At 40.9% G+C, this 26,093-nt stretch overlaps 1 protein-coding gene across 2 annotated transcripts in view; it reads right to left on the bottom strand.

The window, feature by feature from the left end:
- Positions 1 to 19,247, bottom strand: part of HTR2A (5-hydroxytryptamine receptor 2A) — a 66,461-nt gene extending 47,214 nt beyond the window's left edge. The window contains exons 1-3 of one of the 2 annotated variants that reach the window (XM_032294677.1): positions 18,848 to 19,247; positions 17,653 to 18,676; positions 14,553 to 14,753 (exon numbers count right to left, since the gene is read on the bottom strand). In XM_032294677.1, the coding sequence (XP_032150568.1) occupies positions 14,553 to 14,753; positions 17,653 to 18,064 (613 nt within the window). In that variant the 5' untranslated portion in view covers positions 18,065 to 18,676; positions 18,848 to 19,247. The remainder of the gene's footprint in view (positions 1 to 14,552; positions 14,754 to 17,652; positions 18,677 to 18,847) is intronic. The other variant, XM_032294678.1, reaches the window with a different exon arrangement.
- Between the last annotated feature and the right edge of the window lie 6,846 nt (positions 19,248 to 26,093).

The following is a 26,093-nucleotide window of genomic DNA, read 5'->3' as shown; positions in this document are numbered from 1 at the left end:
TAGTAATCTAAACCTGACAAGCTGATGCTAGACTGTGGAATGCGGGGTCTCCACTAATGAGCAGCCATTATGGTGAGACCTATGAGGCCTCTAGAAGATACATTACACCCCTTCTTATACATATTTTGCAAAAGCATCCAATTTAAAGAACAAAACACTGCCCTGAGATGATATGTGTATTCCAATATGGCAGAACTCAGCTTAGATGAAACAATTCTTGCATGCTTTCCAAAGAAATCTCAAAATCTGAAACTAAAGCTCACCAGCTTTGTGGGGAGGTTGGGGAGAAATTCAAAACAAAATAAACCAACAGCTCAACAGCTCTCTTGCTCTCTTTTTTTTAAACAGACCTTACTAATCAGGCGTTTACAATTACAACCTGGTGGTATTAAGTAGACAAAAGCAGTTTATTGTTATATAAAGGTTGGCTTTTATTTAAAGTACTGTATAGGGAACGCAATCTAAAAATAGCTTTTGATGGCAGAAGGATAAAAAAAATATTTGAAGCGCCTGCGGTGTCAGACTCCAGAAGTTTTTGTATGCAGGCATACCTGGATAGGCAATTTCTATTACATAGTTTGTACTCAAGATGAAGTATCTTTTCTGCTTTGCTTTCTATTCCTTGCTCTCTGAAAATCTGTGACCTCGTAGGGGAATAAACTGATGATTATAGTTGAATATGTGAAAAGACAGAGATGTGGAGGGGTTATGGAAGAACAGAAGCAGGGCAAATACCTAACCTCTAGAGGGAAGGGAAATGTGAAGGCTTCCTGGAAGAGGTGATGTAGGAAAGTAGAAGGTAGCTAGGCAAGAGGATGAGAAAGCTTTTCAAAGAAGATTAAAAATGAAAGTGTGGGAGTGAAATGACATGAGAATGGTGGGTGAGGCGATATACAGTGAGAGATGAAATAGAGGTGTGGACCAGGACTGTATTCTTACAGGGATTTTTATGCCTTTTATTTAAGGATCTGTACTTCATGGGGCAAGAGAGACACTCGAGGGTTTCAATCAGGACAGTGATTTAGTTAAACCTGTGTTTCACGTGGTTTCAGATGGCTCACTTCAGTGGCAAGGTAGAGAATGTGAGCAGCAACCCTGTGGACAGGAAAATGTTTGCAGCAGCAGCACCAGAGACAGATGATGAGGGCTGACTGGAGGGAGAAAACTGATCTAGGGAACAGTGAGGAAGTAAAAACAAAAGGACCGCTCAACTGTTTGCATGTGGAGGTGAGGAAGAGGTGAGGAATTCAGGAGTCTAATGGTTGAGTAGGTGCTGATGCTACATTCTAAGACAGCCTTCATGAATAGGTGCTGATGCTACATTCTAAGACAGCCTTCAGGAGAAGAAGCAGGTGGACGAGTAGAGCTTTTGACCTGAGAAGGGTAGGTTTCTGGGAGACTTCTGGCTAGAAGTGTTCATCAGGTAGTTGGATGCAGGGAGTTGCGTCCCTGGGAAGCACTGCATGCTAGGAGGTAGCTTAAGCAGTTTGTCAGTATTCTAATAGCTGAACGCATGAAAAGGAAAGGACCCAGCAGAAGCAAGAATAAAGTGAGAAGGTAGAGAACGGGTCTTTGGAGGATATTACCACTTAAGGAAGAGAAGAAAAGGAGTTGGCAAAGCCCCAGAGGAAGAAGATCCAGGGAGTGGGAAGGAGCTTAGGAAGAAAACAGATGTGAAGACATCAATCCACAGAATAAAAATTGCATTAAAGAGTAACAGTAGATGAGTGTGTGCATACATATGTGTGTATATATACACGTAGGATTTTGTTTTTGTGGGTCAAGACAGTATCTGAGCACAGGTTTATACTATCTCACTTCTAAAATTCTATTTAATGATACAAAAGAATTAGAAAACAATCAGAATTCAAGAAAAGAAAATGTCATTTTATTAGTATATTTTAAATGATGTTAGAATTTCTGGAAGACAGCAGATGGGATCTGGTTTAGAGGGAAACAACTTGAAAGGACAAAAACAAATATAAGAAACTGCAGCAAATGTCAGCAGTGTTTTGAGGAAACTGCATGGCGTGCAGAATCGAAGGATATACTTGTGGATGGGAATTGAGGGGCATTCTCCAAGGGCTGAAATCTGAGGGAGCTTTGTTTGGCAGTGTTCCTCTCCTGCCTATGCTCTGCACTGGGGAGGAACAGCTCAGTTCAAGGTTAATGCAACAGCTGTGGGTGCTGATCTAGAGAGGCCGAGGGGGATGAAGGATAACTTCCCTCAGCTGTTTGACTCTTTAATGTTGAGAATGTGTTTGTGTATTACCTGAGTACATTATTGAGATAGAAACAGTCTTTTGGATTCAACTGGAAATGCAAAAGGCCTTGGTGACCTTGACAAGACCCATGAAAGGGAAAGAGGCTGCAGCCAATGGTGCTTTGAGACATGAGTGAGAGGTTACAAAATGGAAAAAGCAAGGGTAAACTCTTGGGGAAATTAATATAAGTTGGAGAGGGATGGAGAGAAATCAAATTCTTGGGAAGGACAGGAGGTAGAGACAGGAAGTACAGAAGATCAGGGGTACGATTGAAAGGTGGGAGTAGAAAAAAGCTATTGTGCATGACAGTCTTTTCTTGGAGAAGAATGGAACATGGTTATCCGCCTTAGAGAGTGGCAATCCAAGGCCATAAAGCGGGCCTACATAGAAAAATCTGAAAAAATTCACCACCTGGCACAGTGGCTCATGCCTATAATCCCAGCACTTCAAGAGGCCGAGATGGGAAGATTGCTTGAGCCCAGGAGTTCAAGAGCAGCCTGGGCAACACATTGAAAGCCCATCTCTACAAAAAATACAAAAATTAGCCAGGTGTGGTGATGTGCACCTGTAGTCCCAGCTACTCAGGAGGTTGTGGTGGGAGAATTGCTTGAGCCTAGGAGGCTGAGGCTGCAGTGAGCCATGATCACACCCCTGCATTCCAGCCTAGGTGACTGAGTGAGACCCGGTATCAAGAAAAAAATCATCTACGAAAAACAAATTAAAGGGCTGCTAGCAATGAAGAAGAGGGTCTAGTTGACGTTGAAAACCATAGATAGGTGGTGTGCCCAGTTCACGGTGGGGAATTTTCTCCAGGTCTGAATTACCTGAGTGTAGCAACAGTAAAGGCTGGTTTGTCGGAGCCATCCAGGTTGGGATTTGGTTAGGCCAATAAAGGAGTTGGATCCTAGGACACAGAGATGCTCCTGATGATAAATGGATCAGAGGATCCACCTTAGCTCCTGGCATGGTGACAATTCCTACCATTTAGCCCAGGAGGAATGATCTGGAGAGACTGGAAGCCTCAGGAGCATGCAGGTTCCTGACGCAGACCAAGGGCAGGGGGTGGGCATGAAGGGGTTGCCTGCAGATGTTATTTCTCTGCTTTAAATAGCTAGAAGCAACACACGCCCCCGTCCCTTCTCTTCCTCTTAGAATATTGAGCAAAAGAATAAAATTCATAGTCCATAAGCCAGGCCAAATCAACAGACTAACAAAGAATAAAGCACCCTGGCTGAGCATGGTGGCTCACACCTGTAATCCCTGCAATTTGGGAGGCCAAGGAGGGCGGATTGCATGAGGTCAGGCGATTGAGGCCAGCCTGACCAACATGGCGAAACCTCATCTCTATTAAAAATACAAAAATTAGCAGGGTGTGGTGGTGGGCACCTGTAATCCCAGCTACTCAGGAGGCTGAGGCAGGAGAATCAGTTGAACCCTGGAGATGGAGGTTGGAGTGAGCCCAGATGGTGCCACTGCACTCCAGCCTGCACGACAGAGTGAGACTCTGTCTAAATAAATAAATAAATAAAATGCACTTCTTCCTTATGACTTGATCATTTTTAATTATTCTCACCAGTTTCCTGTGGCCATGGACATCTATGCTGTGCTAAGTACTGTTTTATTGAGCATGTTTTCCCAAAGCTGTGGCTGAAGTCTGCCATGCAGAGAGAAGTCAGCTGCCACTCTGGCAGGCTCTCAGCTGCATGGGTCATTAAATGACTTCTTACCCATGGGCTAAAGTCCTGAAGGACAACCAAGGACATGTCTTTCAAGAGCAGAGGTTTTCATGATATTTTACCACACTGTGCTTCTATGTATGGGATGAACTGGCCAGGCAAGGAGATGTCCCTAAATTCTCCTGCATCTGTGGGCAGAGCAGGGGAAGGGTCACTGCACTCAGGGACAAGAGAAGGGGTGGGCCAACTGGTGTCCCTGCAGATCGTTTCCCAGAGCAGTGACAGACATGGCTGGCCACTTGACTGCGCTCCAGCCCTGCCATACTCAAGAGACAGCAGCACTTTCTCTCAATGTGGGTGTGAGCATCTTTATTCCTAGATGCCAACCCACCCACCTGCAGGCTAGGGCCGTGCCTGGATCTCTCCCCGGACTTCTGGGGAGGATAATGTAGCACGGCAGGGGCAAAAATAAAGGTGGAGCAAATGTAGGCAATTTCACTTCTTCCCCCCAGGAGAGAAAGTGAAAAGATACAGAAACCAAAGGAGACTGAGAGTAACTCAAGTTTCCTTTTATATTCCGGTAGATGCTAACTTACAATATGTTATCTCAGAAGTGGAAGCAAGGACAGGTAACCCAAAGCCCTTTCTTTTCCAGTTACGTGAATAGTCTCTGACATGTACTTCTTAGGCTGACTAACAGCCACAAAAGGCATTGGGCATAAACCTGGAGGGTCCCAGGAGAGACGATCTCAAGCGGATTCCTCAGATAGTTTGTTTCATGCATTGGGGCTGGGAACGTCCTCCAGTGTAAAGGCTGACAGAACGCCATCTGGTTTGGGCCTGGTTTACTCTGTTGATTTATTTTTTATTTTTTCAAGCATTTTTTTTCCAGAAGATACGGCATCATAGGAAAGTATATTTTGCTATCATTCCTCTTGGACCTAAATGAGCATGCTAGTTTTTCAACCTAAGTGCTTAGATGTTATAGAGTTACATTTGCTTATGTACATTCACTTCATTCCATATAGAATTTGAAGTTGCTGATAAAAAAGAAATAAGACAAAGTACAAAAAGTATGCCAGTTAAAAGGTCTAGAAAGTAGGTACATAAAGTTAGATGCAATTCCAAATATAGTAGTTTTTGGGGAATTAGAGGCTGATTTTTAAAACCCATAGGCAAATGAAAATGGTCAGGGAAGTTAAAAAAAAATGAGAAAGTGCTAAATCTGAAACGATCAAACAAACCTTAATTAAAAGTATGCTCTAGAATGAATAGATCAGCAGAAATAGTCAATAAACAAACCTAAATACACATGGAGATTCAGGAGATGACAAAGGTGGCAAATGAAATCAATGGGGAAACAAGTGATGCTCTGGCCATGCAGAGAAAGACAAAATTAGATCACAGGTTAAAGTCTAAATGGTTCAAATACTTAAATTCATAAAACAGAACCATAAAACTAATGGGAGAAAATATTTAACTTTGTAGTGGAAAAGACATTTGTAGTAATGACTCAAAATTTAGAAGCCACAAGAGAGAAAGGAACATTTATAAATGAGGCTCTATTAAAATCCATGTGGAAAAAAACATAAGTAATGTCAAGTGACAAGTAACAGATTGGGAATATACAGGTAAGCTGTGATAATGCAAAGCGCTTAATCCCCTAATTTACCAATTAGGAAAAAACCAAGAACTTGATAGATGAGAGTTCAAATTATGTTGGAAACTTATGTAACACTTATATGACAAGCATTACATTTACTCAATCTTTAACCTCATAAAGACAGAAAATAAAGTAGCATCTATTTTCTTTTCATGGCATCAGCATATGAAATAGGATCCAAGAGAGATCCATCATGCAAACAGAAGCTTGAGTATGGGTACTGTTACCATCTCTATTTTACCACCAGAAACCCGAGACACGGAAGTTGAGTAACTTGCCCAGTCACAGAGAGCCAGGATTCAAATCCACATAGTGTGGCTCCAGACATTTTGCTTATATTCACCAAGTTCTACAGTAAAATCCATGAACAGCCAATCATAGAAAACAAACTGTATGCTGATAAACATCAAAAAATGCTGAAACACCTATATACTAAGTACATACAAAACTACAGAGAGATATATCATTTTCTTTCAAAGTTTCCTTAAACATCTACACTGTGTAGGAAAGTAGGTATTTTGACCTGCATGAAGGCAAGAGGTTAGGTTCAGTGACCTCAGCCTTCAGTTTAAGATTCTACGCAAGGTGTCACAGCTGGAAGGGAATGGCCCCAAATAAATGTAACACAGTTTGCCTTTCCTCCCATTACAAATGTAATAATGCAGAAAATACATAGTCATGTTTATCCTTGAGGGAAAAAAATCAATTCAGACCAACGGTATTTCAAAATTACCCCATAAACTGCAAATATATTTCTGAAATGAAATAACGTCTGGAAAAGGAATTTAAAGTGGTATCTTTGGTTGCCTGTAAGAATATGACAATGTGAAAATAGTCATTTTCACCTTTTCTGAGATATATCTTTGCTAAAGACCGGAAATAAAGTAGCTTCTATTTTCTCTTCTCATGGCACTGGGTTATGGAAAAAAATGCACCAGGAAGTGTCCATTATGCGAAAGGAAACTATCCAAAATGAGGAAAGGGTTTGCTCGTTTTGTAAGTTGCAGTGAAGTGAGTTAGGGCTGATCATTGGAAGTAGGTTTATGAAGGGAAAATGAAATCCATAGAGAACGCCAGGATCACTCCCTCCCTACCCCCAGGATTATTCTTAATCCAATGCCTCAATCTCCTGTCATTGCTGCTTTACTCAGAGCCTCCCACACAGAAAACACAATTGATTTGTAATTATGTTCCTTTTCCTCAGAATTATATGGAATGCTTGGCAAGCAGGGAAGTGACCACACTAATAAGGGTGAGCAAGGGAAAAGCAGCAGTAAGTCTCAGGAGTCCTGAGTGCACAGAAAACTTGGTTAATCTATGATGTGGTTACCAATGTGAAAATGTGTCAGATCCTTGCTAACTTTGGAAGTTGGCCGCCTCATCCAAGAAGCTGCCTTTGACCCATGATGCAGGTGTAACAGCTCCATTCTGGATCATCTGAAACACTCTGGAATGAAAATACCTGTGACAAAACTATATAGAAATGCGTAAGGGCAAAGATGCCAATCCTGCCTTTCTTTTTAATTTCATCGTCTTGATAAGTATGAAGTCTTTTGACAGATTCTCAGCACTTGTGTGTGTGTATGTTTGTGTATGTGTATATACATCTGCCCACATATTATCACTGTTATCATTAGTTTACCAGGATGAGCTCATATCACACATACTACCCCAAAACTTGTTTTTTGAATTTACCATCATGAACATTCCCTCACTTGAATATCACATACAGGGGTCCCTCCTTATCTGAGTGCCATACATTCCAAGACCCCCAGTACATGCCTGAAACCAAGGATACTAAACTTTATATAGACTGTTTTTTCCTGCACATGCATGCATATGATAAAACTTAATTTATAAATAAGGCACAGCAAGAGATTAGTAGCAGTAAGAATTAAAGAATTAGTAAATGATTGAGTAAAATAAAGATTACTTGACTACCAGCACTATGATGCCATGGCAGTTCTGATAACTGAGATGGCTACCAAGTGACTCAGAGGTGGATAGCATCTGTGGTGTGGATATGCTGGACAGAGGGAGAATTCACATTCTGGGCAATACGAGGCAGGATGGCGGGAGAGCTTATCACTCTACTTGGTATGGAGGGAAATTTAAAACTTTCAGATGGTCTATTTCTTGAATTTTCCATTTAACAATTTCAGACTGGTTAACTGGATAAATAAAACCATGGAAAGGGAAACTGGATAAATGGAAATGTAGTCTCAATATTTTTAAGATCTTAAAAATATTCTATAATTTAGAGAAAAGCGACATTTCTAAACATAATCCAACCTTTTCACTTCTTCCATTCCGAAGAAATCGCTGCATTAAAGATCATTACATGTACTTGTGTTTTTCTATAGAAGAGGTTCTCTTGAGTGGAATTGGTAGGTCAAGTTTTAATAGCTTTTGCTAGATTACTCGAGAACAAATAATTCACATTTCTACAAGCAGGATTTTGAGAGAGTGCATGTGTTGCCATATCCGGCACACACTGGGCGTTTTCGCTAACTTCATTTTGCCAACTAGATGAAAACTGTTACTGTGTTGTTCTAGATTATATTGCCATGATTGTTAAAGAGGCTAAACATGTTTAATAAGTTTATTGTCCATTTCAAGTTACATTTCTATGAATGGCCTGAAATTTTAGTTTGCTTATTCTCTCATTGTTAGGCTGTTTCCCTTTCCTCTTTATAAATATGTCACTATTTGTATTTTAAGGTTATTAACCCTTGGTCTGCCAATCACATACATTGCAAATATTTTTTTTGTTTAACTTTGCTTATATTGATTTTAGCCATATCAAACTTACATAACAGTTTATGTATATATTTTTCTTTATGGCTTCTGCATTTTTGACTTGCTTTAAAAGACCTGCTCTGCCACTAGGTTATTTTAAAATTATGCGAAAACCTGTGAATTGGGACTCAGGATAATGAGGAAATAATGGGATTATTTATTTTAGATATGCTAATAGAAATATCAACGTGATGATTTGGAGTGGGACTGTAATGATGAGAGCCATTGCAGATCTCCATAACAATCCAAATAACTAACTGGGATGGATGAAGGAAATGAAGACATTGTGCAAGTCAGTAAATGAAATCGTTCATTGAAAAAATGAGCTACTAAAATACAAATATAAGATGGAAGAGCTAAAATTGATGTTGATTGTCACAAGTGTGGGCAGGTCACTTTTCAATATTAAAAAGGCAAAGACTAACAGATTTTGTTAAAAATAAATCCATCCATACATTACTTGTGAAAATGCGCATAAAGCAAAGCTGCCAAACATATTAAAAATGAAAAGATGTGAAAATAGCCTGGGGACATTCAAACAAAAAAGGCAGAGTAATATTAGCATCACGTAAAGCAGAATTCAAAGTCCCAAACCTGTCTTGGGGTCAGGGAGATATAAGGCAATTGGTGAGAGGGTACCAAGGTAGCCAGGAAGTGAAAAGTTAAGATTCTGGAGCGAAGAGAGAGCAACAAAGTAAGGTAATGCTATGAGCTACTTTCTACTCAGGTGCTTGCTAGTTTTTTAGAGGAACAGATTGAGAGACCGAGTAGCTAAAGAGAGTTACCAGTAGTTTTATGATGTTGAGGATATAAAAAATCCAAATGCCCAGTAATGATAGACTAGATAAAGAAAATGTGGCACATATATACCACAGAATACTATGCAGCTGTGAAAAAGGATGAGTTCATGTCTTTTGCAGGGACATGGTTGAAGCTGCAAACCATCATTCTCAGCAAACTAGCACAGGAACAGAAAACCAAACATGGCATGTTCTCACTCATATGTAGGAGCTGAACAATGAGGGGAGGGGAACATCACATACCAGGGCCTGTCAGGAGTGGGGGACTAGGGAAGGGATAGCATTAGGAGAAATACTTAATGTAGATGAGGGGTTGATGGATGCAGCAAACCCCTATGGCACGTGTATACCTATGTAACTTGCACGTTCTGCACAGGTATCCCAGAACTTAAAATAATAAAAAAATTCTCATGTTAAATGCAATGAAGTGTCCTGGACTAAATCCTGGAACAGATAAAGGATACTAGCAGAGAAAGAGTGGTAAAATTTATAGTTCAGATAATAGTAATGTATTGATGTTAATTTCTTGGTTTTGACAAATGTGGTACTGTCGTATATGAAATGTTAGCATTTGAGAAAACTGGATAAAGGGTATGCACAAATTTTCTGGGGTATCTTTGCAATTTTTCCGTAAATCTAAAATTGTTTCAAAGTAAAGTTTATTTTAAAAAAAATTTTAAAAAATGGAGTTTAGAGCTCCTCAAAATGGAGAACACGTCAGGCTTTCATTTGGGATCATGAAAAAATATATCCCAGGTGTAAAGGCAAACTGGAAATAGACAGGCTTTTATAAGAATATTGCCTTAAATAAACTCAATCCCTTATTGGATTAAGGGGACCTGTGCTTACTTTGCTGCTGAAACTAAAAGACCCCATTCTGGAGAAAGACAGTATCAACAAAGCACCCATAAATTTTCTTCCAGTGTCCAATGTTCAATTAAAAAGAATTACCAGGCATACACAGTACTCAATTTCAAAAAAATTACCAGGCATACCAATGGACAGAATGGAGAGAGAAAAAACCACAATTCAGAAAAGGGAAATCCCTAGGTAATCCCACAACCCAGTAAAAAGATATCCAGATCCTTGTGATTAATATTTAAGAAAACAGATGAAAACATGTACGTAGAATTATTCTAAAAACCTGGAATCTACAAATAATTAAATGAAAAAATCTAGAATTAAAAGTGTAGGGACTAAAGAACACAAGAGATGGGTATTGTAGCAGATTAGGAGTAGCTGATGAGAGGATTAATAACAGAAGAAAAGTCAGTAAAGCTATCTAAACTAAAAGAAGAGAAAAATGTAGAAAATGTAGAAGTGTTTGACATTGCATGTTCTCACTAATATGTGGGAGCTGAATGATGAGAACACATAGATACGTGGCAGATGTCAACACATACTGGGGCCTGTTGTGGTGGGTAGGGGGAAGGAGAGCACCGGGAAGACAGCTAATGGATGCTGGGTTTAATACCTGCTCTGTGCAGCAAACTGCAGTGTCACGTGTTTACCTTGGTAACAAACCTGCACACCCTGCACATGTACCCCTGAACTTAAAAGCTGAAAAAAAAAAACACGTAGAAGTGTTTGAGTTATAAAGAACTTGGGTAAAAAATTTAGTATACATGAAACTGAAGACCCAGATATGAAGGAGAGAGAGAATGGGGGCAGAAGCAGTATTTGAAAAGATCATGGCCAAGAGTTTTCTCAAAGTGGCCAAAGTCACAGGTTTAAGAATCAGTACATACACCATGCAGGATAAAAACAAAACTAATTCACAATGAAGCATATCATGGTAAAGTTGCTGAAATACAGACAAAACATTCTGAAGCAGCAGGGCGTGGCAAAAGTGATGGTTCTGAAGGAACAACAATAAGACTGACAGCTAGGTTCTTGTAAATAAGAACAAAATATAAGCTTGAAATGTTGAATTTGCTACCTAGAAAGCGCTGGAAAAAAAAGATGACTGTCAACCTAGAATTCTATACTGAGCAAAAATGTGCTTGAAATGAAAACAAGATAAAGATGCCTAGAATAAGAAAAACAGAAAAAACTACATGATATTCTAAAGGAACTTCTTCAGGAATGAGGAACCCAGGCAAAAACCATGAAAATGAAGAAAGAATGAACAGCAACAGAGGGCTAATATGTGAGAAATAGTGAACAGAGTGGCTATAATGTCTTACGTGTTTTAAAAAAGACAGCAAATGGAGAAAAAACCCACAAGACAACAGGGGTAGATGGAGTTAAAAGGTTCTAAAGTTTTTGCATTATCCAAGAAATGTTACAAGTAACAACATGTTTTAGAGTCTAAGTTCAAAATGGAGTGTTGTAATCACCAAAATAGTTTGAAACAACGGATAACAAGCTCATAAAGAGGAATGATGAATGGACAATTCTTGATTAGTCCAAAAGAAGGCAAGAATGAAAGGAAACTAGAATATAGAACAAACAGGAAAATAGAAAGCAAATGGTAAGAAAACAGATTTAAAACCAAACATGAGTTAACATTATATGTAAAAGGGCTAAATACTCCAACTAACAGACGAAGATTGGATTAAAAACGGAAATGTATATACTGCTTATAGGCTAACACTTTATATTTAAAGGCAAGAAAGGTTTGAAAGTAATAGGATGAAATAAGATGCATCCAAAAATGATAATCCAAAAGAGTCAAGTAGATATTAAGTCAGGAAGCATCACTAAAGTGGGACATTTAATGATAAAAGAATAAAAGATAAATTGTGTATGCAGCTAATAGCCCAAGAAGAGGTAGAAAACGTAAATGAAATAACTGTTGAAGTCAGGGATGTAATTTAAAATACTATCTAAAAAGGAACCAGGATGAGAGAGATTTGGAACCAAGTTCTACATAACCTCTCAAAAATATATAATTTCTACTTAAACACTTCAAGACAAAGTGGAAACTTCTCTATTACTTAATAAAGCTAGAAAAGAAAATATTGTAAGAATTATCAATCAACCAACTTTGTCATCTGAGCTCAACATACCAGGAATGCAACCCAGTATTTAGAAATTTATCAAGAGTGAACATATCAATAACTTGAAGAGAAAGTATCAATAGTGTCTAAAAAGGCTTTAGTCACTAGTAGAAGAAAACAGGTTAGATCATATTTTAAAATTCCAGCTACACTAAAGATCTAAATTAAAAGAAACAGCACACAAAGCAAACAAACTAAACCCAAAGCAACAAAATAATCAAAACAGAAACACCAGAAGAAAACTCAAGAGAATATTTGTACTCAAGGTCTTTCATTAGACCTGCCTTTTTCCTTTTTACACTTTCCACTTGTCCCCTCCTCAGGCACACACCTCAGAGACTTCTAGCATAGATTTGATGTAACTTTTTTTTCTCTTTTGTTTCCCTATTTGTCTTCTCCTACCTTACTGTGAGAGATCTTTGAATGCATATCTTTTTCATCTTGGTCTGTCCAGTGCCAAGAACATAGTAGATGCACATTAAAAGATTGGCCAATGAATGATGGCCCCCTGCCCAGGACTGCCTCAACCATTCCAGCCTGCTTGCCTCCTGTGGTGACAGCCCCAAAGAGCCAGAGGCAGATTATCTTTTGAGTAGTGGAAAAAGCATGGGCTTTGGACTCAGATTAATCCATAATGACTCCTGATTACAAGCAATATGGTCCTGTGCAACTGAGTTCTCTGCAGCTCATTTTCTTTAAGGTGCTTTGTATAGTACTGGGTCTGTACTCAGTGCTCAGAAATTGTTTGTCCTTGCTACTGTTGCTATCATGAAGCTTGAATGGGATGGGGAGTCAGTGTGGCTGAGGGTAAAGGATGGGTGATCTTCCCAGCATTTGTCTCACCAATGGCACAGTATAGTAGAGTAAAACTATGGACGGTGTATCAGGGTAAAAATAAATAGCTTCATTTGCTTCCTTTGCATTGTTGTTGATTCTTCTACTTACCATACCGACCACCCTGAAAACCTGTCTCAGTGGTCTTCAACTCTGACTGCTCCTTAGAATCACCTGGCTCCACCCTGGGCAATTAAATCAGAATGTTCCCCAGGGACATTTTACGTGTAATTGGGATTGAGTGGTTACTGGCCCTTTACTCTCTGGCTCCTAGTAGAATGAGTCCAACTTGCACAGTCCCAGAAACTGCAAGCGTTTTCTAGGAGCAAAAATTGTTTCCGAAGGAAGGTACAGAAAGAACGGGGCTTTGTGCTGGAAGTTTAGAGTCCTAGTCCTGCTGCAAGTTGAAGGTATGACCCCATAAGCCACAATACCTCTGCACCCTGGTTCCCAAGATTATCAAATAAGCACCATAGAATCTTCTACCTCAAATGATAATGGGAAGTTTAAAATGGAAAGTAGGTAAGACTTTTTAAACATTTGAAAGTGACACAAGTGTAATTTGTTAGTGTTTCCATCAGGATTCAACAAAATCCTCACTGTGCTACTTACCAGCTGTGGGGCTTTGCACAGCTCATTTTGCTTTTTGAATCCCAGTTTCCTCATCTGTAAGATGGAGCTACCTACTGTCCAAATTGCATATTAGTTCCCATTGCTAGCAGCAAAGTAAACAATGGGAGCTAAAAAATACAAGATGCTATATTATTGTGTTTGCTCTTATTATTGGTACTATGATTCCACTGAATCTAGAGAATCTTTGGTTACCAGCCAAGCTGGTGAGGTTGACAGGTACAATTGACTTCACTGCCTGAGAGCTGTCCCCTTAGCTTTCATTACCTGGGCTTTTCTGATGTTGGGTATGTGATGTCACAAGATCAGTACTGGCAAGAGATGAATGTATATAATCTAACAGAGGCAAGTTGAAATCCTTTGGTGTGTGGTATCACGAAAGGGGGATGGTCTACAGAGGCACTAGGGTGCCTGGCTCTAAGCAAATTCTGGCACTTTGCTCTGGCCTCAGCTTTTCCCTCCATGCTGCAGCACATAGTACCTTTCTCTAGAGCCCAGAGGCTCTATTGGAGTGGTCTGCTTCCTTTCGTTGACCATAAGTCCAGTGATTATAAAAGTTGAGGTCTTTGGGGAACCCAAGAATTAGAGTCGTGGACTTGAAAGTGAGAAATAGGGAAAATAGCACAATTATTTCTAATGTTTTGGCTCTGCTGTTTGTAGTCTTGCCTGTGCGAAGCAATACAAATTCATGCTGTCAACCAGTGATATAAACAGATTTTTCTTTCCTGAGGCGAATTTGATAATTATGATGTTGTAACATATCTTGCACCTCCCAAAACAGTAGATTGAGGATGTCAGGTTTCAGTACAACAAAATGGAACAAGTCTTTTCAGAAATCACGAACTGTCATTTCGAATGAGACTCTGAAATATGTTCCCACTTACCTACTGAGATGGTCCAAACAGCAATGATTTTCAGAAATGCCTTAGTTCTGGAGTTGAAGCGGCTGTGGTGGATGGGATTCTGGATGGCGACGTAGCGGTCCAGTGAGATGGCGCAGAGGTGCATGATGGAGGCCGTGGAGAAGAGCACATCCAGGTAAATCCAGACTGCGCAAAGCTTGCTGGGCAGAGGCCACCGGTACCCTACAAGGCAGAAAGTTGATGTCAGTAAACTTGCGCCTCCTGGGGTATGTGGGTCCCTACCCTATGACAATTTCCAGTTCTGGGACAGGCACAGGTGGTAGCAAAGAGCAACACAATGTATTTTTCGTATTTGAAAAAAGCCACTAACAACTGTACTTAATTATGATAAGCTAGCACTGGCTGATGAACGTAAGCTTTGGACATTTCTAGTGTCTGGAATTATGGGAGTGTGGTGTGGTAAACTCGGATTGACTCTCTTTGAAGGTTCTCTTTCTTCCCCCTTACACCTGGCAAAACATTTTTTTTTAAAGTGACTTACTTCAAAAGTTGTGACATGTTTTGGCTCCTCTTCCGTAGCACCTCTCACGCCATACTGTCAGGATTTATTCACACACTTACCTGGATTGTATTTCCCTAAGGTTGGTCTCAACTCTTGGCCATTATAACCATCCGGTCCCATACAGTGATGCTTATGGACATTTTGCCATCCAGTCCCATCACTGATGGCAATGAATTGCATTGGTGCAAGTGACTAAATGATTAAAAATTCAGCTCGTGAATATGTCTATTTGTAAAAAGGAAAAATAATGACCTAATAAGCCTTTGGGTGCCTAACTCAAATTTGGGGTATGTGTGGGAGAGCTGAAGACAAGGGTGAAGAAACATAAGGGAAGGTGTCCTTGCTCTGAGCTTTGTTTTAGGGAGGTATTTCTCAAACTTTAGTGAGCATCAGACTCTCCCACACCTCTTAAAACACGCATTGCTGGACCTCCCTCGAGAGGCTCTGATGCAGTTAGTCTGGAGCAGGCTGTAGAATTTGCGTATGAATCAGCAAGCTCCCGGGTGATGCTGATGCTGCTGGTCCAGAGACAGTGCTTTGCGAACTGCTGCTTTAGGATGGTGGCTCTCATCCCTGGCTACACATCAGAACCACCTGGAGAGCTTTAGAGAAGGTCCTGATGCCCATGCCAAACCCAGCCCAATTAAATCATGTCTGGAGGTGGGGGTGTGTGGCTGAGGTAGATATCAAATGTCAAAGCGTTTGCAAAGCTCCCCAGACAATTCCAATGTAAGAGACAGTGCAGGTCACCTGCTATATTAGGAAGATTAGACTGCCTTATGGACATAAGCAAAGTGTCCTGGTTTTGTGATTTGGAGGGGGATCAAGCAGTTATGTAAACCTTAATTAGTTTTGATCACAGTATAAGCAGTGAAGTTGCTTATACTGTAATCTGTCTGCATGTGAGAAGGAAAATTTTAAAGTCTGCTTTTCTTATTACAGACACACAAAGCCGAACAAACTCTCCAACACAAACGTATACTCTACCAAAATGCCACGAGGGATATTTAGACAAGAGCATAGGTACAAGCCTAATTAATCTACAACCGTTCACTTGAATTATTTGCAAAGCGCTTGAGCTGAAACGAAAGCGTTTTCCTTTGCAGCGCCTGATGGGGGAAGCCAAGCTGTCTGTTCGGAGCAGTTGTTGGCCCCCGGAGGGGTTTTCTCTACAAGAAGCCGGCCCAGGCCTCAGTCTGTATAACCGCTGCAGGATAAGGAGAGGGCATTTCCTTGTGGGAGAAGCCCCCCGCCCCATGCCCCATGCCCCACGCCCCGTGGGCTCGGGGCGGTGGGAGGAGTAGCCCAGGGAGGGGCGGGGCTCCGGAGGGAACAGGCTGCGCGCTGAGCGGCCACCGCCAGGGGGCGTCCTTGCTTCCAGAGCGGATGGCGCTGAGGGTCATCCCACGCTCGAGGCTGTTTAGGTTCCTGCTCTGTCACTCTTCCCACCCCCACTGGAGTTTGCCCCCTAGGGGAGGAGGTTTAGGAAACAAGAACCTTCCCGGAACGCCCGGGAAAGAACAGGCGAATTTAATGAAATCATTCCGGTGTGGCACTTAAATGGTCAAGCGAGGCTGGACTTGGACTGAGCATGACCAGCCTTGTGCAAACTGCTGGTGCCTGCTCGCCCTTGCGTATCGCCTTCCTTCTTCACACTCTCCAGGGCTGGCTTGATGATTTTTAATCTTGGCCCCTAAGACTTGGCCAAGAAGTTTCCCTGTAAGATAGCTATCATAACCTGTCTCTAAGACCTGGGTGACTGCTGGTTGCGCCTGTGTCACCAGTCCCAATAGTCTCCTCTTTTAAGGAGACGTCTGGCCGTATTACTCATAATTTGGAAAGAAAGTCACATTCTGCTCCCCCGCTGAGAGGTTTGACTGTTTCAAACTCTGTTGAGAAGAAAGCAAGATTAATCTCTTCCCATTTGCTTCCCATCCTCCTCCAAACCAGACTGGAGGAGTTTATGCATATGCATTTTTAAAGAGTTGTGGATATAATTCAAAGGCACGTTTCCAAATTAGCTTCTCTGGGCAGGGAACAATTAAAACTGGAGTAATTCATTTATTCTAATGGAGACTCTGCATATTTTAACATAAAACCTGCACCACTAATGTTCTCCCTGCAAATGTTCCAAGGTAATTGGGAAGGCTTTACCACTCCATTAGAAGTGCTGAAAACTGTGTGACAAAGGTAAAAAACTGCTCTGTCCTGAAGGCTGGAATATTGGTTGGGATATATAAAGGGGCAAAAATCAAGTAGATTCAGAATGATGGGTAAGTTACTGCTTTCTGACTGTGCTGGGGCAATTTATAAAAATTTCTACATTGAATGTACATGTTTTAAAGCACAAAACTCTCCAATGATCACAGGTAATAGGCTGTTGGATTTTTATGTGAAATCCCATTTTAAGAGGAAAAGAGAAGTAACATGGTAGACCCTAGTCTATAAACAAAGCCTTCTATTTAGAGTTTGCCCCCTGGGCCCCATCTCATCTGCTGATGGCATGCACATGCTCTTTATTACCAGTGTGGGTACAGCTGGGAAACTAATGCCACTCACCATACAGGATGGTTAACATGGACACGGGCATGACAAGGAAACCCAGCAGCATATCAGCTATGGCAAGTGACATCAGGAAATAGTTGGTGGCATTCTGCAGCTTCTTCTCTAGGGACACTGCCATGATGACGAGTATGTTTCCAGCAATGGTTAGAATAATCACTACAGCTGTCAATAAAGCAGACCAGTTTTTTTCCTGGAGATGAAGTAAGGAGAGACACGATGGCGAGAGGCACCCTTCACAGGAAAGGTTGGTTCGATTTTCAGAGTCGACTGTCCAGTTAAATGCATCCGAAGTGTTAGCTTCTCCGGAGTTAAAGTCATTACTGTAGAGCCTGGTGTCGTCATTTAGTTGCATTAAGGAGTTCATAGCCGAGCTCAAAGAAGTATTTTCTTCACAAGGAATATCCATGTCTAAGCCAGAACTTGTAGCAGATGAGGTGTGGAAGGACTAACACATTACAGCCTCTGCTCACCATTCACCTTGGTGTCCCCACGCTCTGTAACACTGAGGCTGGTGTATATGCTGGTCTCCCTGCGCTGGAGTTTTGTCTCCCATTATTACAATGATACTTAAAGAACTGAACTGTGGTGGCTCTAAGTTTTCTTCATTCACAATTTTAGGAGAGTCCACTGTGTGGTTTTATTATTTTCCCACCAAAGCGAGGACAAAAAAGCAGAATGAACTTTTAGCACAGAGGTTGCAGGGTTTTTTTTTTTTTTTTTTTTTTTTTTGCCTTCAGGGAGACAAATGTCCTGGACAAAGAAGAAAAGTTTTGTCACTACTGGGAATCTTGTTTAACTAGATCTCATTTTGTTGGTTATGCCGATAGTATTAGTTTAGCCACAGTATCATTAAAATTGCATGCAATCAGAAACAGCGGGGATGTATGCATTCTACATCAAGAAAGTCAATTAAAAATATCTCCAGTGTTAATCCCATAGTAATTGGATGTACTTTGGGTTACAGTTCTCAGCCATTCTTAGGCTGAATTGCCACAGCTGCTGTCAGGAATTTCGGTTCCTATAATGTTGTTCAGTTGACAAAAGGAAAAGAAAAAAGTCTTAAGTAAAGATTAGCAGACAACTTTCCCCACTAGAAATTCTCATTGAAATGATTACATTTTGGCCAAGCATGATTTCAAACCGGAAAGAAAATTACACAGCAATAAAATATAGCAGCATGAGAACTTACATTTGTCTTCAGGGTCCACACATGAGACACATTTGTTATTCTGTGACTCGCTGCCTCTCTCGCAGTAATTAAACTGGCGTAGAGTCCCCGCTTCTTGATCTTCCACCAGCATAATATGATAGTAATTTGCTTTCTGTTTTGCTGACTTCAAAAACTGCATGCAAGGGCTGAGCCAGCTCCCGCACTGCTAGGATCCTGTTGGCTTCCTCCGGCACGGCTCGGCTGGGTCCTCCCTCCCTGTGCGGCTCGCCTCAGCAGGCACGCATTTAGAAATCATTCACGAGCCCCTCAAAGTCGTACAAAAGAACTGCATGGAAAGTAGGCAGAGCTGTCTGCACCAAGGGAGTCCTGGTTTCCACGGGAATGGAGTAGCTCTCTGCTGCCTCGTTTACTTCATCAGACCTCCCTCTATCTGTATGTCATAAGCTGCAAGGTAGCAACAGCCAGGAGGGCGGACCAAATAGGCTTTTTTTTTTTTTTCCTCCCTCTTTTTGCTACATATTAATATTGGGAAGTTTTCCTTTGCTTTTGAGAGAGAGAAACTGGAGAAATGGCCTTTTGTGCAGATTCCCGTTAAGGTAGGTAAGGGGCACTGTCGTAATTTTTTAGGCTGAAAAGTGAAGAGAGAACATAAATAAGGCTAGAAAACAGTACGTCCTGGGAATGCTGTAAGCATCCTGTGCCTCCATCCAAAGCCAACAGTGTTTGTGTCCAGGGTGGAATTATTGACATTGGCCACATGGGCTCAGGGTGGCCAGGCACATCTGTGGTGTTAACTGTGATAAACGATTAGCACTATTTTTATTTATTTAATAGATAACACCACTCAACTGGCTTATTTTCTTCAGCAGAAATATGCCACCCATATATAATTCAAAACCTCGCCTGCAATAGGAAATAAGTTGGTTTTGCAGTACCAAATTTTTTTTTCTCCCACCGGTAATGACAATTTGCCTTACCTGTAAAGAGAGCCCTTTCCTAAGTAGGTTTCTAAAGGAGGCTGATCTGTCTATTAGGCATGAAAATATTTTCCTGAATAGTTGGGGTTTTCTAGAGTTCTAGCACCTTCTGTTCTTTACATTCTCCCTGGACAAATTCAGCCACTCTCACGCCTTCAACGTGTTTGTGGCCAAGTCCGTACCTTCATAGCTGATTATTTCTCTCAGTTGCAGACCTAAATCTCCAGCTGCCCATTGGCTCCTTCCATGGTAGCCTAGGAGACCTCGACCTCAGCATCTTCCCTCACTCTCCATCCCCCTGCCTGGCTCTCAGTGCTTGTTCCTACCCATTCACGTGTGTGGCAGAATCACCACCTCTTCAGACAACTGCTGTTTTCCATGACTCTTCCTTCATTCTCACTGCTGGATCCTAGTCTCCGGTGCTACCTCTGTGTGCATATTTCTCACAAGTTGTCTCCTGCAGCTGGCAGCTTGCACCTCTGTGGTTGAGGCCTGGGCCATCCATTTCCTGGGCGGGTGTCTTAGTGCCCCCCCCCGTGCCCTGCCTGCCACCCTCCTACCCCTCCACGTCAAATGTGTGCACTGGCGAGCAGGCAGCAGAGAACACAGACCTTAGAGTTCCTTGGTTTTGAATCCTAGCTCTGTAACTCGCAAACGGTAAAACCTTGCATCATCTAGTCGCTCCCTTTAAAGCTCAGTCTTCTCACTTGTAAAATGGGGTGATGGTGGTACCTTCCTCATGAGATGGTAGTGAAGCTAAAATGAGATAATGTGTGTAAGTATTTGGCCCGTGTCTGGCTTATAGGAGGTTCTCAAGGAATGTCAGCCACTTTCTTTCTAATTGATATTGTTAGTGATATGATTTAATAACAGAATTGGCCTCGCTTCCACACCTACACTCCTGCAGTCCCTTCCTTGTGGGGCACATGACACCGTCCCTCGTCTACTTGAACCTGCTTGCCCCACTTTTCAGGCCTGATCTCTGGTGACTTTCCTACAAGCAGCCTATATGTGGACTGAACTTGCAGTTTCTGACCATATTTTTGTTTGTTTGTTTGTCATATATATATATAAAATTACACTTTAGGTTCTGGGGTACATGTGCAGATCATGCAGGATTGTTGCATAGGTATATACATGGCAACATGGTTTGCTGTCTCCACCCCCCTGTCACCTATATCTGGCATTTCTCCCCATGTTATCCCTTCCCAACCTCCCCACCCCCCACTGTCCCTCCCCTATTTCCCCCTAACAGACCCCAGTGTGTGATGCTCCCCTCCCTGTGTCCATGTGTTCTCATTGTTCAACACTGGCCTATAAGTGAGAACATGCAGTGTTTGATTTTCTGTTCTTGTGTCAGTTTGCTGAGAATTATGGTTTCCAGATTCATCCATGTCTCTACAAAGGACTTGATTTCATCATTTTTGATGGCTGCATAGTATTCCATGATGTATATGTGCCACATTATCCTTGTCCAGTCTATCATCGATGGGCATTTGGGTTGGTTCCAGGTCTTTGCTATTGTAAATAGTGCTGCAGTGAACGTATATGTGCATGTCTTTATAATAAAAAGTTTTAGAATCCTTTGGATGTGTACCCAGTAATGGGATTGCTGAGTCAAATGGAATTTTTATTTCTAGGTCTTTGCGGAATGACCACACTGTCTTCCACAGTGGGTTTCTGACCATTTCTATCTTTGTACTTATACTCCCTGTGCCTGGAGTGCTCTCACCATTCCTTTTGTGTGTGTCCGTCTGGTGAATTCCTGCTTGGTTCCAGAGTTGTCTCCTCTGGATCCCAGGCCTACCACTCACCACCTGCGTGCCCTTGGTTAAGCTGCTTAATCTCTCTGTGTTTTAGTCTCCTCATCTGCAAGCAGGGAATATTAATAATAAAAAGACCTCAGAGGATTGATGTGAAAGCCAAATAAATTTACATACGTGCCTGGCACATTTTAAGCACTCAGTAAAGGTTAGTTGCTGCTATTCTTACTAAGTTTACTGTTCCTAAGCTTTCTGTAGCCCTCCTTCCCAGTAGAGGCAAAGATTATAGCATCTTCTGCAGTCTTCTATTTTAACACATCACGTCTCATGTAAGCCTCATAAAGGCAGGAACTGTGTCTATCTTGTGAACAGCTGGGCACATAGTTAGTGCTTAAGTATGTTTGTTGAATGAATGCATGACGGACATCTGTGTAAATGTCTGTCTTCCCTATTGGCTGTTGTACGTGTAAATGCCTCTGTAATGATAGCTGTGTAAATGTCTTCTGTATTAGATGTTGAACTTTGATTCATCTCTATACCCTTAATATAGATATGATATAGTGTAATATGCATCTATATTATACTATCCACCCAGATGTAATTCAGAACTTCACATGTGGTGTCTAAGCATGGTATTTCATAGTGGAAGGTCCTCAACAGATGTGTTCTGATTGAATTGTTATAAGCATAAATTAAGATGAATTGATGGTTAAGAAGAAGAGCCAGGACGAAACCTAGAAACTCTCGTTTTTTCTTGTTACTTTGTTTATTGGGATACCAATTTAATTTTATTACAGAGGGCAAAGGGAAATGTGGTATAGAAAGTACTCCCGTGTTAGAAAGTTGTTCAAAAGCTTCTAAGGTTAAATTTTATAGATTTTCTTGTTATAGCTCTTAGAGAATTCTGATGATCTCAGGCCGTTATTTCTCATGAAGAACAGCTAGGCTTTTAGTCATGCCAAAACTAATCAGTGTTTCTTATGTGGTTTATACTGGGAAATATTTTTCTGGTAATCATCTAAGATTATTTGTAGTTTTTATTGCAATTTTATGAACTTGTTATGGACAAAGCAATAGGGGCATAATCTAGGCTCCTGATTCTTGAACAGAGCTTCTTAGTTAACAGCATGAGAGTTATAGTAGGCAGGAATGGTTTCTTGCTGGGCAGACGCCTCTTGTGAGTTTGGTGAAAGTCTGTGTGTTGGCTGTGTAGTGCATGCTGTGATGCATCGCTTAGCTTCTGCTTCACTGCTGAGGCACTCAGGCTCCCTGCTGCTGGAAGGATTGGTGGCTGGCTCTGCATTCTTTGTGTGAAAACTACCCTCAGCCAAGGATGCCAGCTTGCCAGTGGTCATGCCCCTTCCCAGTGGCAGCCAGAATGCAATGACTGGTCTGTTGTGAGGATATAAAGGGCTGGCCCTCTTGCCTGATGGCTGAATCACTGGTTCCAGTGCTCCTATAGGATCCACCGAGGCCTTTGTTATGCCAAATCCCAGTTAAATATCTCCCCGTGTCTAGTCTGGCTTCTCTTGCTCCCCTGCAGGTGTTGATCTGAGAGCTCTCCCCACACAAATCTCTTGCACATACATCAGTCACAGAGTCAGCTTCCTGGGAACTCAGCCTATGACTTATCATCTTTAGCTGTGTTTTAATGCCCTGGTAGCATCTCTGGGTGAGCTGGATGTCTTACACAAAACAGATAAGTTGTCTATATGGTGATGAATGATACTTCCTTGCCATAAGCTTAGAGTTCTTCAGTATACACCTGGCTTTGCTATCTAATTACTGACAGAAGGAAATTAAGGTCAACAACTCCAAAACTATATTTATCATCTTGGGCAGAATTTCTCTAGTCCTTAACTGGACTTTATATGGAACAACATTTTAGAACTAGTTCATTCTGGAAGGTTCACCAGAAAGTGATTACTTAAAATTAGTTGTTAATTTTTTCTCAATGACTGCAGTGGTATTTGTCACCCTTGCTTGAATTTTTTCAAGGCTAAAGTTACTGGGTTTCTGAAACTCTAGTGCCTTATAGATGTCAGGGCATATGAGAAAATAAAAGTTCCTTGAGCAATTAAGTCTGGAACATTACTGTATCCTATAGTCTCTTCTTAGAAGTATATGGTGCATAATTGTGTATTAAAAGCTGTGAGAGATCTTTCAGTAAGGAAATTTGTTTATATTTATTTCATTCCTCCTCTTCCAGAATACTCACTGAAGGACACTTTTATTTTGTCTAAATTGAGTTATATTTTAAATGTATTAAAACATAAAGTTCTTAAGTATACAATTCAATTAGTTTTGACAAATACAGTTTTGTCAATGAGTTTTGACAAATATGAGTTTTGATGGTATATGCATGTCACTGTCACCCAAATTAAGGTATCTACCATTTTCATCATTTCTGAAAGTACTCTCCTATCCCTTTTTGACTTTAACTTAAATGGAAACATGTGGCCCTCCTTCCTCTTGGAGGCAAGGACTATAGCATCTTCTGCAGTCTTCTGTGTCCGGCTTGTTTCATTCAACAGTGTATCCGTGAGTTCGTCCATGTCACTGTGATTAAACTATTTTTTAATGGATTATAGTCCAAGAAACTGAAATGGCCGGGACATTTGGATTGTCAACACTTATTTGTTTTTCTTGTTCAAAGCAACATAGACTAGGCCCCTTTGCTTTGTTGCATCTGTCCTTTTTAAGCTGCTTAGTTTTTCAAGACAGTGCCAGCCTTAACCTTTACTCAATTGATTATACCTGATTTCGCTATGAATTGGCAGCATAGAATTCTTTTACTCTATGATATTTAAGAATATGTCTCTAAGATTTCTGCTGCTCAAACATGACTAATGGCCTGAGAATGAGAAAAAAAAAATTAACAGAGGGTTTACTGACTGACATTGAATCTATCATTTCCTTTGGGTGCTCTGATTCTCCGGTTTGGAAGAAGCCAGACCATCTCACCAACGTACACCTAGAAAACAATGTCAATGACCTGCCTTCTGTTATACCACTGGGTTATATGTTTTTAAAAACTACTTGAAATAAGCTAATGACTGTCATCTATCTTTTAAATTTTCTCACAATGGTATTTAGTTGAACAATATTCATTAATTTAACAGTTAATAATTGACTACTGTGTCAAGCACTATTTTAGGTGTTGAGTATTAACCATGAAGATGGTCATAGTTCCTGCCTTCATTCATTCAAGAAATAGTTGGCAGTAGCACTGATGAGTACACAGTTTAGGGAAGAGACAGCAAGCAGCCAATGGCATATTGGTATTTAAGGTATGATATCAGGTGAAATCATCTGAGTGGAGATGAAGGGAAAAGGTCTGAGAACTGAGCCATGGATTATGCCAATATTTTAGGTCAGGGAGTGTGGAGGAACCTGTCAAGTAGACTGAAAAGGGGCACTCAATGAGTTAGAAGAGACATAAAAAGAAAGTGTGATCCTTAAGTAAAGAAAGATTGTCAAGGAGAGTGAGTGTGCAACTGAGTGAAATGCCTCCCGATCGGCTGAGTATATTAAGGATAGAGAAATCACCATAAAATTTGTCAAAATGGTAGTGTTTGGTGGCCTCAATAAGAACTGTTCTGGTGGAGTAGTTGAAATAACAGCCCAACTGAATGGGTTCAAGAGAGGAGGGGGGGATAGAAGCAAGAACATCAGTTTCAGGTGAGAGATGGTGTGGCTTGGACTAGGGTAGTGCTAGTGGGTTTGTGAGAAATGATCAGATTCTGTGTATGTTTTAAAACTAGGGCCCATAGAACCTGATGACAGATAATGACAGGATGGAGGACGTGAGAGAAAGAAGAGAGCTGGGTGACTCTGAAGATACTAGATTTGAGCAACTAGAAGGATGGGGCATTGTCCTTCACCGAAATAGGGAGGGCTTCAGTGGGAGCCTATTTGGGGTGATTATCAGATCAGTCTTGGATATCCCAGCTTGAGGTGTGTATAAGACAAATAACTATGTCTATAAGACATTGAATATAAAAGTCTGAAATAGAGAGGTCCAGGCTGCATATATAAATTTGGAAATTGTCAGTATATACATGGTTTTGAAAGCTGTGAGGTAGAATGTGATTCCCTAAATATCTGAGTAGAGGAAGAAGCAGTTTAAAGACTGAATCTGGAGCTTCTTCAACACTTAGAGGTAAGGGAGATAAGAAAGAAGTGGGGTTGGTGAGGAAGGAGGAAAAGTGAAGAATGTGGTGTTTTAGGAGCCAAGATAAGAAAATGTTTCGAGGAGGAGAGAGACCGAATGAAATACTGTGAAGCTGTTAAGAGTCATATACTTGAAGAGCATTTCATTATGTGGGAAATCATGCACAAGCTAATGCTGAGTAAGAACAAGCTCTATAGTTGATGTTCTCAACTTTAAAAACCATGTAACATGATTCTAAACTGGAAGGAAGGACATTAAAACATTGACAGTGATATCTTCTGGTTCAAGGAGTTGTGATTTTTTTTTTTTCTTTCAATGCTGATTTTGAAATTTGTAAATATTCTGAAGCA

This window comes from Sapajus apella, unplaced genomic scaffold (genome assembly GCF_009761245.1).
Source record: "Sapajus apella isolate SASKATOON/1434 unplaced genomic scaffold, GSC_monkey_1.0 scaffold32, whole genome shotgun sequence".
NCBI lineage: Eukaryota > Metazoa > Chordata > Mammalia > Primates > Cebidae > Sapajus > Sapajus apella.
The sequence above is the reverse complement of the archived record's forward strand: the minus strand, read 5'-3'. Positions and strand labels throughout refer to the sequence as shown.